This window comes from Apis florea, unplaced genomic scaffold, assembly GCF_048593485.1.
Source record: "Apis florea isolate Af1SG1 unplaced genomic scaffold, ASM4859348v1 contig_3587_pilon, whole genome shotgun sequence".
In the NCBI taxonomy this organism is placed as follows: domain Eukaryota; kingdom Metazoa; phylum Arthropoda; class Insecta; order Hymenoptera; family Apidae; genus Apis; species Apis florea.
The window spans coordinates 2999607-3016655 of record NW_028256789.1 but is presented as its reverse complement, the minus strand read 5'-3'; the positions used below and the strand labels follow the sequence as shown (position 1 = coordinate 3016655).

General features: G+C 44.3%; 2 protein-coding genes across 7 annotated transcripts in view; one reads left to right on the top strand and one right to left on the bottom strand.

Moving 5' to 3' along the window:
• Camta (Calmodulin-binding transcription activator) overlaps positions 1–17049 on the top strand; it is a 99969-nt gene that overhangs the window by 42559 nt on the left and 40361 nt on the right. The gene's annotated exons all lie outside the window — the stretch shown is intronic.
• Positions 12–17049, bottom strand: part of tn (tripartite motif containing protein thin) — a 41533-nt gene continuing 24495 nt past the window's right edge. Inside the window, exons 5-16 of one of the 6 annotated variants that reach the window (XM_086914276.1) lie at positions 16147–16496; positions 14231–14506; positions 11712–12036; positions 9857–10077; positions 8459–8724; positions 8014–8323; positions 7341–7454; positions 5909–7256; positions 1256–1762; positions 1019–1180; positions 726–882; positions 12–646 (exon numbers count right to left, since the gene is read on the bottom strand). In XM_086914276.1, coding sequence (XP_086770402.1) covers positions 1529–1762; positions 5909–7256; positions 7341–7454; positions 8014–8323; positions 8459–8724; positions 9857–10077; positions 11712–12036; positions 14231–14506; positions 16147–16496 — 3444 coding nt within the window. In that variant the 3' untranslated portion in view covers positions 12–646; positions 726–882; positions 1019–1180; positions 1256–1528. The remainder of the gene's footprint in view (positions 647–725; positions 883–1018; positions 1181–1255; positions 1763–5908; positions 7257–7340; positions 7455–8013; positions 8324–8458; positions 8725–9856; positions 10078–11711; positions 12037–14230; positions 14507–16146; positions 16497–17049) is intronic. The other 5 variants (XM_086914278.1, XM_086914275.1, XM_086914277.1 and 2 more) reach the window with 5 other exon arrangements.

Genomic DNA, 17049 nt, shown 5'->3' with positions numbered 1-17049 from the left:
ATTACTCGAAATTAATTGTTTATTGCAGAGAAAAATTCGTAGGCGTTTTTATTCAAGGATCAACTATACAAATTCTACACAGGTACACATAGCGGAAGAATCGAAAGGGAAGAGATTAACGACTGTAAATTAAACACTGTAATTAATTAAACACATATCATATCTGTATCATCATTATCGTATGTTCACGGTACATATATAGAAGAAACGAGAGAGAAGTCTGACGATTCTCTAAAGATTCTTTGAGGGGGTGCGTCCCATGTAGCTGCACGACGCCGCCGTATTCCTCCTCGCTCGTCAGATTATAATAAAACCGGATTATAATAAAGAGAAAAATAAGTATCAGTAACGCGAGGCCACGTACCTGTACGCGATGGTTCTCTTTATCGCACACATAAATAAATCCAAGAGCGTCCGTGGTGATTCCCCAAGGATAATTAAACCGACCGTCCGCGGTACCTTGGGAGCCAAACGCTCTCAGAAAACGACCGGAAGGATCGAGAACCTGAATTCTGTGGTTGTAACGATCCGCGATGATGTACTGCCCGATCCTGTTCACCGCTACCCCGGCGAGGCAATCGAATTCACCCTCGCCGCTGCCGTACGATCCGAACTCCTTCATGAAGTTCCCGTTGCAGTCGAATACCTGTGTGTAACGATTTCATCGTATTACATCGACGAAAATATTGTCGTTCTTTCAAAAAATATATATATATCTGGATTACTTGAACACGATGGTTAGAACTGTCGGCCACTACGATGGAGTTGTCAGGGCCAACCGCGAGGCCTCTGGGCCAAGTAAAGCATCCGGGTTCGCTCCCCCGCATCCCGAACTTGAACAGCTGCCGCCGCTTCAGCAAGTAGTGACTCCTCCGCCCATTGCTGTCGCATTTCAATATTAGATTTAAAGTAATCCTTCTTCTTTTTTTTTTCTTATTCAAAAACTTTCTTCTTCTTATTATTATTTATATATCGCGTGTATACATTTTTTTCTTTAAACGACCAAGTATAAACTCACCTAGTGGAGGAACCTGCTGCCGCGGGTATAACGGGAGCTGCCTGTATAGGGGACGTGGGGGAGCCTGACGGGTTTTTTTGATCGTCGTCAGAAGATTCGAAGGACGTTTGACCACCGTGCCTCAAAGGTAATCCGAGCGATAACCTCCTCGAGGTGCTTCCACTGATTTCCCAAGAAAAAAGAAAAAAAAGACAGGAAGAAATATTTCGATCGATTCAATCGAATTTCTCGTCTCACCTCGATGATGGAATCGTCGAGGCGGAGGACGAAGGCTCTTTATCTTTGCTCGTGCGATTCCCGTACTTGTTCTTCAAGTATCGCGCCCACGAACTTAGAGCCGCGCCATCCTTCTCGGCACCCACCCTGTCCCGCTCCGGGCTCGGCTCCCTCGATTTCAAGGCGTGAGTGCTCCGACTCCTGGCCAGCTCGGAACCGGCGCCGTACTTGGCCGCCAAGTAGGCGTTGGGCGACTGGGTGGTCGGAGAGGGTGGCTCCTCGTCGAGGTCGAGGTCATCTCCGCCGAAATTGTGCGAGCTTCTGGACCGAGCCAGCCGTTGCCTTCTTTCCTTCAACGCGGCGTACCGCGACCTCGTCGACAGGGGCGAATCCGCGTCCACGTCCACGTCTCGTTCTCTCTCCCGTTCCCTTTCTCTTTCGCGTTCTCGTTCTCGTTCGCGTTCTCGTTCTCTTTCGCGCTCCCGGCTGGCCATCATCGCCGCCTGGCTTCTGCTCTTGTTCAGGAACCTGCAACATCCCGGAACGAAGGTCGGTTCGTTCAGATCGGCCTTGTTAATCAAGAGGAGGAACAGAGTGAGAGAGAAAGAGAGAGAGAGAAGCCTGTTACTGTTCGCGGAGATTGGGGGAAGGAGGAGGAAGAAAGGGTCGACAGGCCTTCATCGATACAGTGGTGGATATGCATGGTTATCAAAGATTGTCGTTTGTACGAGTGAAACGGTTGTTCGCGTTGTTTGTCGCAAGCGATCGATTCGCGAATCCGTTCTCTTGGATCATCTCTTGGGTTATCTCGAGCGAAAATGCGGAAAACTGCGGAAGCTATTGAAAAATCCTCTCCAAATCCTCGAAGCTGTTAACTTGCCTTGAGTTATATATATGTGCATATGTGTGATTTAGTAACAATGTGTTACGTCGCATGAATGCGAGTCACATGAATCTTTGATGGACGAGATATCGTTTTGAATGGTGTACAGCAAGCATCTCGGGGATAACCGATAATTTCTATCAACCGATCTTCTAATCATATTGATATTCGTATTCGTTGATAATCATACGTACGTCTCCTAGTCTCCCGATAGTCACACCAGTGCTACATTTTCTCGCTATTATATCGCTTCGAGTGTTAGTTACCATTCCATAGCGGGATCCGTGGGTCAATTAGTCACAACGGTGGTGTAAATCTGGCGTGTGATCAACCGTGTGTTTCCACGGTAGTCGTACGAGTAGTGAAAACGGATGGGCTATCGCGTGTTAGTACATCAATCTGTAGTACTTGATATGTCACTTGTTTATCACCAGGACCTATCATAAATCCTGTGAAATGGGGAGCGATCCTTGTTGTATCGTAAGCAATTTTATTTCGTAATTCGTTATCGAAAGTTCGTTGCATTTAATTTTAAACCGATTTCTCTTTCCTCTTCCTTTTTTCTTTCTTTTTTCGTCGATCGCGATTTATCAAAGCTATTATTGCTTTCGAACTCGCGCGTTATCCACGCGAGAACGTATAAAAGGAGTCGATTTTTTTCACGAGATTTTACGAGCCAGGAATTTCCAATATCTTTCTTCAATCGGATCTCTTTTATATTTTCGCGTACGCGTGTCGTTTCACCGTTCGAAAAATTAATTCTCCTTTTTCTTCGTCGAACTTGTCGTTTTTCTCGTACTCGAATACATATTTCTCAGAATCATGCCCCCGTTCTAGCACGATAACTTTCGACCACGATAAACCTTTCTCCCTCTTTTTTTTTAAATATATACAAGGCAGATACGTATATGGATAGGACCGAAGTTACTGGAAACGATAGTCGTAAAATTTTAAGACCGCTATGTTTTCTCGATCTTCCAACTTTGCGTCGTCCATGCACTCGAGTTGCATCGAATTTTCCAAAGTTGCGTTGCTTCATATCGATGTTTTCATAACACATTTCGAAACACACACACATACACACACACATATGTATATATACACGTACAATTTCTCGTGACGAGAATTTTTCGTGCCGCCCGTTTTAAAAAATTGAAATCTACCACCACGGTTTTAATGGATGTCGAAAACGATAAAACGTGTTGGAATAACATCCGTGTTTCCAGTCAAGCGGATTACAGACCGATATAGCCCCGCTGACTATCCGAGTTGTAGCGGATATTTAAAGCAACAAACGGGTTATATTTAAACCCTTTAGTGCATGCCTGACCACTTTCCGTGTCGCGTACAATGCGGTCACATTAGTTCCGTTTGTAATATCTGCCTGTTGTGTATCTCTAATTTGCATTTCCGATTTTGGGGATTACGCGCGTGTATTTAATTATCGATAAAATTTATTACGTTATATTACGGGCAAATCGGAATAATTCGATCAAATTTCGAAGAAGCTTTTACGAATTTCAAAATTTCTTCAAGCCCTTCTGTTAAATTTATCGAAATTTGTCGATCGATGTAATTTGCACGACGGGTCTCCGTTTTAAAATTATTTCCTTCCCCCTCTTTCTCTCTTTCTCTCTCTCTCTCTCTCTCTCTCTCTCTTCTTTCTTTTCTTTCTCCAAGTTCGAAAAAATATCGAGAACGGAGGATTGTTTTCATGCTCGTTTCGTACACGCGCCTTGGATCATCATGACTTCGATGTTCTACGCGTGGATCGATTTCTTTTTTTTTTTCTTCTTCCTTTTTTTCTTCCTTCTCCTCCGTAATTATAACATCGGACGAGAGTGCGTTGCGAATTCGTGGCGTGAGCTTGCGTGCATCTTGTTGTGCGGCGCGACAGAGTTCGAGGGGAGGGGAGGGGAGGAGGAGGAGGGTATTAAGTATAACATAGAAAGGGAATCCTTCTGGTGAAAATTGTCTGCGGGGAGGGCGAGGAGGAAGGGAAGGAGAAGGGAGGGTTGAACGAACAAGCGAGAGGAATTTCACGTGGGATATTGAATCTCTTCGCGAGCGTTCAATCTGTTAGTGCAATAAATAAAGATGCATTTTTTCTCACGTATCTTTTTCGAAGGAAAACACATGGATGGGCGGGCGGGCGGGCGGGCGACGAATATACAAACAAGACAAAGAGTAACAAAGATTCGCGAGGGAGGGGGAGAACGAAAATAAGAACGAAAATAAAGTCGAGAAAAAAAAAAAAAAAAAAGAAGAATCGAGACAAACAGGAGAGACGAGTAACGGATAATAAATAATAAATAATGCGATACGAGGAATAAAAGAAGAAAGAAAAGAAAAAAAAATTGTCAGACGGTGTATACGATACATCTGTCCGTTCTTGTTCTCTACGAGTTGTTTCTTAATATGAACTGAGGACGAATTGAGAGGGAAATAAATAATACGAGTTATCACAAAGAAATGCAGTTTATTTACCACACCAACAAACTGACGCAAACCTATTCACTAGGAAAAAAGAGTACAAAAATTTCAATGATGCGAAAATGTGGTAGCGACGGTGGTAGCGAGAATGGCTGGTCACCAAATGTTACAAAAACGCGTCACGTCTCCTGGTTTTGCGCGATCGAACGAGAATCGATATGTGTGTGACGTGCCATTAGCGCGACCGTGTATCGTGTATGGGAACGATTTCAGAAGCGATTCACTCCGGTATGGATTTAAGCTGCTTTTACGCGAGGACGTGGTATCCTTTACCACGCTTAATTTTGCCGATTTGCGATTGAATTATGCGTTATTATTCCCTTTTTTTTCTTTCTTTCTTTTTTTCTTCTTCTTTTTTTCCCTCCCCCTTTGATTCGCGTTTTCTAAGAAGCTACGTGTATTGAGCAATGCAAGGGAGATTATAATGATCAACGATCAAGGAACAAAAAAGTTTACATTTACGATCGTACGTACGATTATCACAATATATAAAATGCAAGTATTTCACCATACAGTAATTACGCGATAAATCGAAATTAATTCTCTACTACTCCGTTTCTCTCTTAAATCATTTTCATTCTTCGAATTTTTTGCGATGTGTATGCATGTATGTATGTATGCATGATCGATGGAAATATCGAATCGATGGAAATTGTTAGAAAGAGAAGAAAAAGATGATCCAGAGGCAGCAGTCTCGCGATAGATAAGATACGCGACGAATAAATAAAATCGATCGTGCGACGACCGTGCACGATCGAGATGCAGGTAAACGAACGTTTCTGGAGCAAAGCGTCCGAGGAATTCCATTCTTTACCACTACGCTCGATACTCGTGCGATATCGGTGTGTTTTTCCTTTCATGCTTGGGAACAAAACGTTCCACGAGCCGGCGTCCATTCTTGGCACGAGAGCAACGAGAAAACCGAGAAGCGAACGAACGCGAGGATAAAAATAACGGAAACTGAAAAAAAAAAAAAAAAAGAAAAAAAGAAAAGAAGAATAAGAGAGTAGAAACTGCTGCATCGGATCTCTCGGTATCGAGGCAGTCTCGTCTGTATCCGTGAGAGCGGTCAATTGCAGTCTTTTTTACGACTAACACCGACGAACAACGAACAAAAAACAAAAAGAAGGCGAGAACGTGGGCTAGTGTAAATACGAGAAGAGTGAGAGATTTGGCAAAAAAAAGAAAAAAAAAAAAAAAAAAAGAAGAGGGGGTACCACGTGTAGTAGAACGGGTTACAGGAACAGATTGATTAGAACGCTGTAACACAGTACGGACACACAGAAAACGGTGGTTACCATTTGCATCGGTATAGTGATATCGACACCAGGCGTGTCCTCGTGCTCGTTGCAATTGCTTTCGGTCTCTTTAGATTGGGTAGCGTTCGCGACTAATGCACCGTTCTCAACCACGTTAGTTCTCGCCACGAGGTCGGTCGTTTGGGAACGAATCGTGCTCAGCGTCTCATCCACGCTTTCCCCCTCTTTCCCGTTCGACGAGTCGTTCACCTTGTTTAGAATCACCCACCCGTTCTCGTCGCCGGTCCACGAGTCGTTCTCCGCCCCGATCCCACCTTTCCCACTCTCCTCCGCCGTCGATGATGAGCCGTCGCGATTCAATCTCCCGTCCTCCTCGATACTCACTTCGTTTCTCCGCCTCGTTGAATTTTCCATCGGCGAAACGGCCCTCTCCGACTCGCTCTCCGATTCATCGGACACCATCCAACCGTTCTTCCCGATGCTACTCTCCCCCCCGTACTTCCCCCCTCCGCTCCTCGATAAACTTTGCGACGCGACGTTTCCACTATTCGTTTCCTCGAACCTGTCTCCGGAACCTGTCTCGCGTTTCTCCTCGTTCGAGCTCGCCCGCTCTTCGAAACCGTTTTTCTTCGAGCCGACCGCTCGAGCCGGCTTCTCCAGATCCTGATCGGTAATCACCCATCCGTTATCGTCGAACAACTCCTCGACACTCTTCTCCTCCAGTATGGAGGAGCTTCGCCTCTTCACCCCGGCATCCTCGTATCCGCCGTAACTCGTATCCAAATGAGAATTGGACGGTGCGACATCGGTATACGTCCGGTGATCAATCGATTCGCTCGATTCCTCCTCGCTGGAATCGTTTTTCTTCTCGCCATGAACCGTCCTCCTATCCCTTATGTTGCTGTTCTCGTCCCTGTTCGACTCGTCCTCGTCGCAGCTTTCCACGCTGTTCTCCGGCGAGTCAGCGGCGACGAGGTGGAGATCGGCCGTCGTGGAATCGGCGGTCTCGTGGTTATCAGCTGCTGCTGCTGCTGCTGGCCGGGCGAACGACCTTCCCCGATCGATCCAACGAAGATCGGGCAACGAAGAGTTCACGTCGTTCCCCGAACGACCTTCCGTTAACGGGGGTTGGTCGAGCCGAGAACTATCATCGTCGTAACCGCTACCTTCGAAGAGACCCTCGAATCGGACAGTAGTCGCGGAGGAGGAGGAGGATGAGGTGGTGATGGTTTCGTCGGTGTCCGTACTATCGTCCGTGCGGTTTCGTTTGTTCGACTGCGGTTTAACCATCGCACCGTGAATATCGTAATCCGCGCTCTTAGCCGCGATTTCGTAATCCTCGACACGGTCGACGGTTGACGGTTCATCGTGTTCGTCACTAAACGTCCTAAAACGATTACGGTCGTGGGGGTTATTGGAATTAGAAAGACTGGCCTGATGAGTCTGACCGTGATCCACGTGTGCTACGAACCTGCTGGTGTAGCCGGCCGGCGTCGTCGCGCCGCTCGTTGTCGTCGTCGTCGTCGTCGCTGTCGGGTTGATCGTCGTCACCGAATGCGCGGGACTTCCTCTCGGCGACGAATACCTGAGACACGATATTCATCCCTCGATATTCTAGTTCAATCTAAGTTTCGCGATTCTTCTCCATCCATCCATCCATCCGCGTCGCTCCTCGCGCGAGATACTCTTCGATCTCATCGAACCTGATGATTCTGCGCTCGATTCTACCCCCTCCCTTCCCTCCCCCCCCCCCTCTTTTTTTTCTTTGACACGCGAGAAATTGGATCGATTTGAATCGCTTCGAAAAGTTGATCGAAGTTAATCGAAGTCGGAATTACCGCCGAAATCGTTCGTCGTTCGTTATATATCGATTTTTTTCCTTTTTTTACCCTCCTCCCTTTCCTTCTTCCATTTCATCGCAACAGAGAAAAAGACGACGTGATGCGAAAGAAAAAGAAAAAGAAAAAAAAAAAAGAAGAAAAGATCGTTCCGTCAAAGTAGATCGACGTTCGATTCGACGCATCTGACGATCGACGATGGTATCATACACCGATTATACGTACCAACCATTCGTTACGCCGATGTTACTTGTTAATAGAAATCTACCAATTTTTAAAAAAGAAAGTAGAATTAGTTATACTTGCCTGGTGGTCGGCGAGTCCTCCTTGCTGCCGCGTCTGGCCTCCGCGCTTCGAGCCAGCAGGGGTCCAATGTCCGTCCTCGCCATGGCGGAATCGTTCCTCTGACGGTCCTGCGCCGCGCTCGAGACCGTCGTCGAGGTCCCCGTGCCTGCATGGGCATCGGTTTCCGATTCCTCCTCCGTCTCGGATTCCGTCTCCTCCGATGAGCTGCTAGTTTCCTCGTCCTCGTCCTCCTCTTCTTCCTTCTTCTTTATGCCGCTCTCCTCCCGCACCGCCGGGGGCTGGGCAGGTGGCGGGGGCGCTGCACGATTACCTGAACAAATAACACGAAACAATCCGAAAAATTGAAGGATCAACATTCGTTTAAATGTTCTCGATTATCGTGTATCTTCCGATCTACCGATCTTCGAGTAGTATTCGAAAATTATTCGTATATTGGATTGTTCACCTGTAGCTAAAAAACGGCTCTGAAAGGAGCGCGAGGTGGGGCTGGCGGTGTCTTTGGGGGTGGGGGGTGTGCCGCTATGCGGGGACGAGACGGTGGATGTCGCGCTCGAAGCCGGCGCCCTCGACAAGTATTTCTGCTTCATTTCCTCGGCGGTGAATGGTGCACCGGTGCTGCGTATTCCGGACCCTGCCGAGCTCTCCGAGCCCGTGCTCGAGTCCGATGAGGCGCTTCTCGTTGCGGGGGCGTGGGTATCCGTCGAAGTTCTCCTGCGTGTATAACGGCATATATATTTTATTAATCAACCAGTCGGTTGCTCGAGTCGGTAAACTCGATCTGTAAGTAGTTCGATCTGTGTCGGTATTCCGCCGGTAAACCGTAATTTGCGTGACCGATCGTATTATTGGTTCACGCGTTGGCGCAATAAGGAATTATGCAGCCACGATTCACCCATTTTCCTCCATCAATATTATCGCACCGTGAATTTCCAACGGAGAGAGAGAGAGAGAGAGAGAGAGAGAGAGAGAGAGAGAGAGAGAGAGAGAGATGGGACGCGAATTGAAATCGTATTAACGTATGTACACGTTGACTCTCACGTTCGTTAATTTGCCGGGGAAATTTGCGAATTTCGAGACGTAATTTTAAATTGACGGCCGCGATACAATTGGACGGAATGGAATTTCGGAATTAAAAAACTTTTGCGTTGCGTGTATTTAAAGTTTTTCCGTGTACCGAAACACTCGACATTACGAATTCACGACAATTCCGGATGAAATATTTGACGTTGGTAAAAGAAAGGAGAAAAAAAAAAAAAAAAAGAAGAAAACGATCGAAATAATAAACGTCGACCTATTTTATCCTTCCACGAGTGAAAGAAAAAAGAAAAGAAAAAAAAAATTGCACTAAACTAAACTCGCATAAACTCGGGACAATTTAAAATTAAAACCGCTCGACTTCTGTAATATGACGCGGGAACAATGCTTCTTCGAATGAAATTTCGCCAATGCTATCGATTCGACAATTATATTACGTGCTATATTACGCGAGGTAGAAACAGTTTCTAGAACCGGGTATATTCGATCAGCTTGCTACCGAATAGACATAAATCAGCTTGTCCGACTAGATATGCGCCTCTACCACTGAAACGCGAACCTATCTACCACGAGGCAAGATCCTCTTGCGACTTAATGTTAATGGCGTTGCGGTGAATTCGATCGCATCGTTTGTATATTTTGCCCGTCACGCCTATAAATTATTGTCACGCCGTTTAATAACCGCAATTTATTGAAGTGAAAGCGGGATCGAAGAGGAAGAAGAATTCGAAACTCGATTCGAATTCGAGGATAGGAGGAAATTTAAAAAAGCGTAATTTAAAGCGATTAATTTCGTTTTCGAGCTTACCTCGCAGGCATCGGTCTTCGTGCGGGTTCTTCCGGCTCTCGTTCGGGGGGTGCCTCCCTCGGGGGTGGGTGCGCGGGCGTGGATGTCGGTACCGGTTGTCGCTCTTCCACTGTTTCGCTCGTAGGTGTGGCCGCCGTTTTATTTTGCTTTTTAATTCTAGAAATCTCGTCGTCCTCGCTCGTTTGCCTCGCCATTGCTGTCGGCATTTTTCTCACTTGTACCTAGGCGACAAAAAGATATATTTAACGAGTCCGTCGAAACAAAAAAATTCATCCTCCTCTGGTCAATCCTCTTTCTTCTCGCTTTTTTTCGTTTCTTGTTGTTCTTTTTATTTTTCCCTCTATTTTTTTTTTCTATTTTTCTTTCTTTCCTTCCTTCCTTCCTTCCTTCCTTCCTTCCTTCTTTCTTTCTTTCTTTCTTTCTTTTTTTTTTCGACATGAAACGCGTCGAGAGGATGAATTAACAGCTAGCTGGTTATTATTAGATTGCTTGTAAACAAGTCGAGATCTTTTTTCTATTCCGTTCGTTTTTTTTTTCGCGCAACATGGCGCGAGACGCATTAAAATGCTAGTCCGATTTTTATACGTATAAAAAACGGGATACAGAATGAATAGACATGTATGGTTACAGGAGGATAAAGAGGAGGATTTGTCGCAAGTGAACAAGTGCAAGAGATTAATTTTTTGTTTTCTTGACGAGCAAAATATATTCGTGTATTCGTGTACGTTTCATTTGTCTTATAATATATATAATTTCGTACAAAAATATTTATAGTATATACATATATACATATATACATATATACAACAACCAACTACAAAGTAGATTTATTCGTTCGTGCCTCGAATTATTTACATATTTATGAGTCAAGTATACATTCCATATTGCGTTTCTGTTTTTTCTTTTCTTTTTTACCGTGTGAAATATCGAATTACTTTAAATTCGTCGAGATTTATTTCCTTTTCATGTCCATAAAGGGAACGATACGGTTTTCTCTTTCTTTTTTTTCTTTTTTTCGTGCGCATTGAACTTTTATCGAAAATTTAGTTCCCGTTGAATCGTATCCAAGCGATATATATTCGCGAGATTTCGAAGCTACTTGCCCATCGAACTTGCCCCTCACAGGATCCATTCCTGTGTATCGAGTATTGCCGTAATAAGGGAATCCGTGTGAAAATTCTGTGTGCTGCGGAATCACTGTCAAAAACAAATACGTCCGTGTGAAATGAACGAAGAATCCAGAATCTATCGGTCTACGATTCAATTTATTATTAAAACGAAAAATTCGATGAGTTTCGTTGTTTTTCTTTTCTTTTTTCTTTTTTTTTTTTTTTTTTTCGAGAAAAGCGAATCGACGAACAGAGAATCGGAATATCCTCTAAATCCGAGCGATAAAATGATATTTAACTTTGGCATAATTAACCATATAACTTTTTAATAAACTCTGCGTGGATCTTCTTTTGGAAAAAAACCTATGTGAAAAAAAAAAGAAACGTAGAATAAAGTTTGAAAGAATGGAATATGGAGCGTGATCGAGAAATCGACGAATCAATCGTTCAAACTACGTGTGCAAAGTGAATGTGGGAGCCGACTTGAATAGAGGCATTTTTACATTTTTCAAATTAAATTCGAAACAATGCACGTTCCGTGTACACTTTTTTCTTTCTTTCTTTCGTTTTTCTCGCATGGAGATCTCGTAGAATAGAGAATAACGAATATTTCACCGAGAAACAAAAAAAGAAAAAGAGAAGAAAAAAAGTATCTTCTCTCGTCCAGAGAAAGATCCATCCGTCCCCGTTCGCGATCATCGCGATTCGAAATCGAGGGTGAAATTGTTTTGAATCGTTCAATTAACCTGAGGCTTGGGCGGTTGAGGTTGTTGAACAGGATGGGACGGTGGCTCCTCCTTCTTCCTTTTCCCGGCCCTCTCGTATTCCTGAAGCTTTCTCATCACGCGCGGGGAGTCGGTGAGCCGAAAAATGCCGGAAAGCGGCCCGCGTGCCGCGTCCTCCGTGTCCAGAACGCGTTCACGGAGCCCCGAGGATTCCTGGGGTGTCGTGGACGTGAACCGCACGGTAGACCTCGAGTCGCCGTCGGAGTCGTCGCCATCCCGATGCCGCATGAATCGACTTCTGTACCTCGACTTGTTCCTCGGCACCTCGTACTCCGGCGCGTCGTACCTGTCGCCATAACACGTAATAACATTTTTATTATTCTACACCTCATCCGTTTCTCTTTCTTTTCTTTTCTTTCTTTCTTTTTTTTTTTTTTTAAGAAATATCCAAGGGCCGAGAAAGATTCTTTCGTTCGAACTCGCTGCGAAATTTTTTACTCGCCAGAGAATTAATTCTAATCTTTGACCAGCGTTTATGGACGAGGAAGGGGAAGAGAAAGAGGACGATATCTGTTCTCCTCTCTCGATAACAATTTCGTCCATTTCAATCGAACCGATGTAATCTGACAATTCGAGCGGCGCGTTTCGCGCTATCAGGCGTCGACAATCTCTCGAGTGACACGTGTCACCAATATTTCACGCGTGTAACGGATAGCGAGGCTTTTTTGTTTTGCTTTTTTAAGCGTGTTATTATTACGATTCGAAGAGACGAGGAGAGAGGAGTTATAAAGAGGGAAGAGACGTATCGTATGAATTTTTAATATTGTATCTTTTATGCTGGTCGATAGGACTCTAGCTATTTTTATCTTTTAACGATTAATCCGTTTGAATGAAATTTTTGGCACGAGCGAGAACCATTTCTCTCGCATGATTTTCTGGAACTGGGTTATCCGATTTTCAAGGGAATTTCAAGGCAAGAGATTCATCCAAGAGGATCGCTTAATTATCGTTTCGCATGACACGGGTTTGCATAAGAGAGAGAGAGAGAACGAAGAAGAAGAAGAAGAACGATCTTCTTCTAATTCGATAATCGTTCGCGTGGTTCACAGAAAGCGGAAGAGTATCGAGTTTTCTTTTGCGTCGAATTTGAAATTTCTATTCGAAACAATTTGTTCTATATATTCGAGTGAATTTTCTTTTTCTTTCACTTCTACTTAAGAATCCGCCCATTTCGCATGTAAAAGAAGAAGAAACGGAAATTTAAATCGATGGAGAAACGATTTTATCGAGACGTTTAATGCAATTTTCTTCCCCCGAAAAAGAAACGGCAATAAAAGAATTTCCGATCCGAACGTCGTTCCGTTCTACGCACGACTCGACTCGAATCGTTCCCAACTATTAATATCCAAATTTCTACGACGAATGAATCGGTAAATTTAGATTTTCGATGCTTTTACTCCGTAAATCAGGTTCGAACGTAAGTAAAATTCACTCGTTCCCCAAGTTAGTTTGGGAAACAAACAAAAGCGCGAATAGTTGCTGCCGCAAATTCGTGAATTGAACGGTGCACGAACGTGGCACCGACGAATTTGCACGCCATCGTTTCGAGTAATTACCCTCGATTATCAGTCGGAGAACTTGCCGTTTATTAGCGACAATCGTCACGCGACCAAAGAAATCCTTTAAATCCTCCTTCTCCCCCCTCGGTATATCTCGTTAATTATCGAAATGTTTTTCTTCTTTCTTTTTTTCTTTCGTTTACATTTCGACTTGATAAAATACGCGCGCGTATCACACGAAACGAAACGGTAATTAAACTCGACCATGCCTATTTCGGCCTCGAGGAAGTTGTTCCCGGCCCACGCCAGGAAAAAGATACAGCCAGTGGAGGCTCGTGTATTTATAACGTTTGCTAGAATAGATATGTGGGACATCGTGAAAAATGTATGCCCACCACGGACGCCGTTTGGCAATATTCCAAAGTAATCTACGTCCACGGTCAAACACGTTTTTACCGGTCAGCTAGTTACCCACCGAATACCTCTTTTCTTTCCCCCGCGGAGAGTCTTCGTTCTCTCTGCTCCAGAACACGTACTTTCTTCCGTACGTACGTAGGTGTACCAAGTTCTTCGACTTCTTTCTCCGTTCTCTTCGTGTACTGTACTGATTTGAGGCGTTTCTAAGCTGTACCTACGCTTTTCGAACGCGCTGCTCCATAAACGTAAATGTAGGCTCGACACCGACGTTGAAACGATCGTAACTCTAGCGATACATTTTCTCTTAAGCTCTAAGAGACAATGTGGCCTCTCTTTGGAATATATTGGAATAGGAAGCAGACTTTTCCTCCTTGCATCGCGACGAGAAAGGGAAAAAGGGAGTAACAAAAAGAAGAGAGAGAGAGAGAAAAATAATGGAGAAGCAATTTTTCTCCTTTAACGCTTCCGTTCCGTGTGGAAAAATCGAGTTTTCTCGAGCGGAGAGAAGAAGGATGGTAGACTCGAATCGAAGGAAGGAATCGAGAACGTAGAAGGGATAATTACTCGTATTCGGGGACGTATCGATTTCTCGCCAGCCGTTCTTCCTCTTGCTGCCTGTATTGCGAGGCCAAACGATGGTCGCTTTTGCTTCTCATCAGGCCCGGTGATCCCCCCGGAGGTGCCAGGCTGCTCGAACTACCCAGCAATCCTCCACTTCCGGCCTCTGGCTTGATATTCAATTCACCGTAACCGGCTACGTGTAGGACCAGCTGATTCGGATCGTGCGCCATCACGAAACGCACCCGTCGACCGTAATCCCCCGCCTCGTACTCGAAGTTCCTGCCAACCAACCAACATGTAAATTAGCTTTAGTGAGTGAATTATCGTATCTTTATCGGCCAAGTTGCGGCGCTAGGCTCGCATACGATCCCTAGTGAAGTGTTCCAAGGAATTTGGAGAAACTTTCTCTCTCTGTCTCTTGGATTCCATCCCCCGTCGAAGAAAAGAAAAGTATTCTCATGAAAAATGTGCTTTATATAAAGAAGAGAGGAGATTTCTTTTTTTTTTTTTTTTTTTACATCTCGTTAAAAATGTAAACGTCCTCTTTCTTCCTTAAAAAGGATCACCGAGTTTTGCAATCTTAATGATATCACCTCTACTCGGATACGACCTTTGCATTTTATATGGAAAAGTTGATCCCCTCGTTTCTTTCTTCTTCGCACGCCGTCGATTGGTCGCGTAATCGAGAGGAGGGGCAGCTGTTAAATATTTCGCGGAGAGGCTTTTCCTTACTTGCTACGCTCGTTCCCTCCACGAGAGTAATAGCCGAGGTTAAAATAGGGAGGATTGCTTGAAAACTGGAAGACTGGTGTCGCGGGCAAAGTTGATATGTAAGCAGAATTTCGAGAAGTCGAAAGATTCATCCGCTTACGGAAGATGGAGCGTAAAAGTTGTTGCTGCGCATCTTGCGAGTCTTCTGTGTCCATCTTTTCCGATGGAAACGTTGGTGAAACGTCGGAGAAGCTATTTGGAAAACGTACGAATATATGGAGGGTGAATATTCCTCGTAACATTGCTTTTATTTATTTTTCGATTCATCGATCACTGTTATCGTCAATCTTGTGCTCGAAGAATAAAACTCTCGAAGAAGGGAACGAACGAATTTCACCGTCATTCGTTGAATTACACGCGCAGAGAAAGAGAGAGAGAGAGAGGTTTGACCAGGTAAATAATAGTAATCTATAAATTGACCGGTTAAAAACGGAAGGGAAATCGTTGAACGATTATTTTTAATGTAATGTACGTTCGGCCGTACTTTCTACGCTGTGTTTCACTTCATATTTCTAGCCGAGCTTCCTTCCTACCCGTTAAATCCATCCGGAGACTAATAAATACTCTTTTACTACTCCCAGCTGGCGAATTTTCAAATTCATCGCGTTCGAGATTGTATGAAGAAAAATTAAAAGAAGAAGGGGAAGGCAGATAAGATTTCGCGAGCGATGATTTGTCGCGAATTACGTCCCGAGTATAATCGTGCTTACGCTTTTATTTTTCGCGCAAATTTATCGAGGAGGTATCCAGCTTGAGAGAATCATTTCGATTATCCAGAAAATTTATTAGAAGTCCGCGTGAAATTTGTCGAACTCTTGAACCTCGAACGTTGAGAGAACGAGGAGGAGAAAGGTGGCCGATAATTTTCGAGATTCCGATTTTGACGTTAAATTCGACCAACCACGAGAAAAACGAGATGCGCTCTTCTACCCCGGAAATTGATTTTCCATGAATTTTCCAAATTTAAGTTTACAGTTTACAAGGAGGGAGATCTAGAAATTTTCAAGTATTGCCCCTCCTTCGAAGATTCGAAAGGAATTTTGAAGGAAGAAAGAAGATAGTCGATTAAATTGTTCGGAAAATATGAAAATTGCGAGATATTTCTAATGTGATGGGCAGGAAAGAGAGTCGGATTAGGGTGAACAAACCTGATGAATTCGACGGTACGCAAGAAGAGTTCTTTCGTATCGAGGAGTTCCGAGTCGTCCCACGGCACGTTCTCGTTGATGTGAGCCTCCGCCAAATCGCAGTTGCTCTGAATATTCGCGATTTCCAATTCGAGATTCTCTTTGAGTTGAATCAAGCCTCTGAGCTCGGTGCTCAGGTATCGATCGACCTCGTTACGCAGATGTTCCGTGCGGTCTTTCAAAGCCTTGCTCAGCCTCCGATAAATCTCGTCCACCTCTTCCGTGACCGAGGCGCAGTTTGTTTGCAGACCCAACGTGTTTTTCTCCACCAGGGTGAGCGCGTCTTGCAACCTGTGCAGCCCCCTCCGAATCTGCAAGATTACCATTTCTTTTTAATCCAACCTGCGTTATTAAATAATATTCCCTCCCTCTCCTCCTCGAAAACCATTCGTTCATTCATTCTGGATTTTCAGAAAAATTCCGCGTTATATCTCTTTCGCGAGATATAAAATAATAATAATAATCCCGTAATCCGATAAAATATTTGAAAATATTCAAGGGAAGGTGAAAAGGATAAACTTTTCGAATGGAATTTTTATATTGTTTTATTAATTCTTGATTGATCGAAGAAACGAGGAACGGTCAAAAAAAGAAAAAAAGAAACGGATTTTAATTGAGAAAAGAATCGTTGTCGCGATAAAAATCACTCCCTCCTCTTTCGTTCGAACGCGATAACGCGCGTGTTTCCCGTCGCCGCGTTCCCCCCTCTTTCAAACTAGGAATTCGTATCGCGAAAGGAAGCCGTTTGTTTTGGAAACATTAGGAGAGGGCAAATATACCGATCGGATATTTTCGGATTGCGCGTACATAGCGCGTGGTTATACGTAGTACGCGCGGTTATGTTGACCTGAATTCGTCGGTATT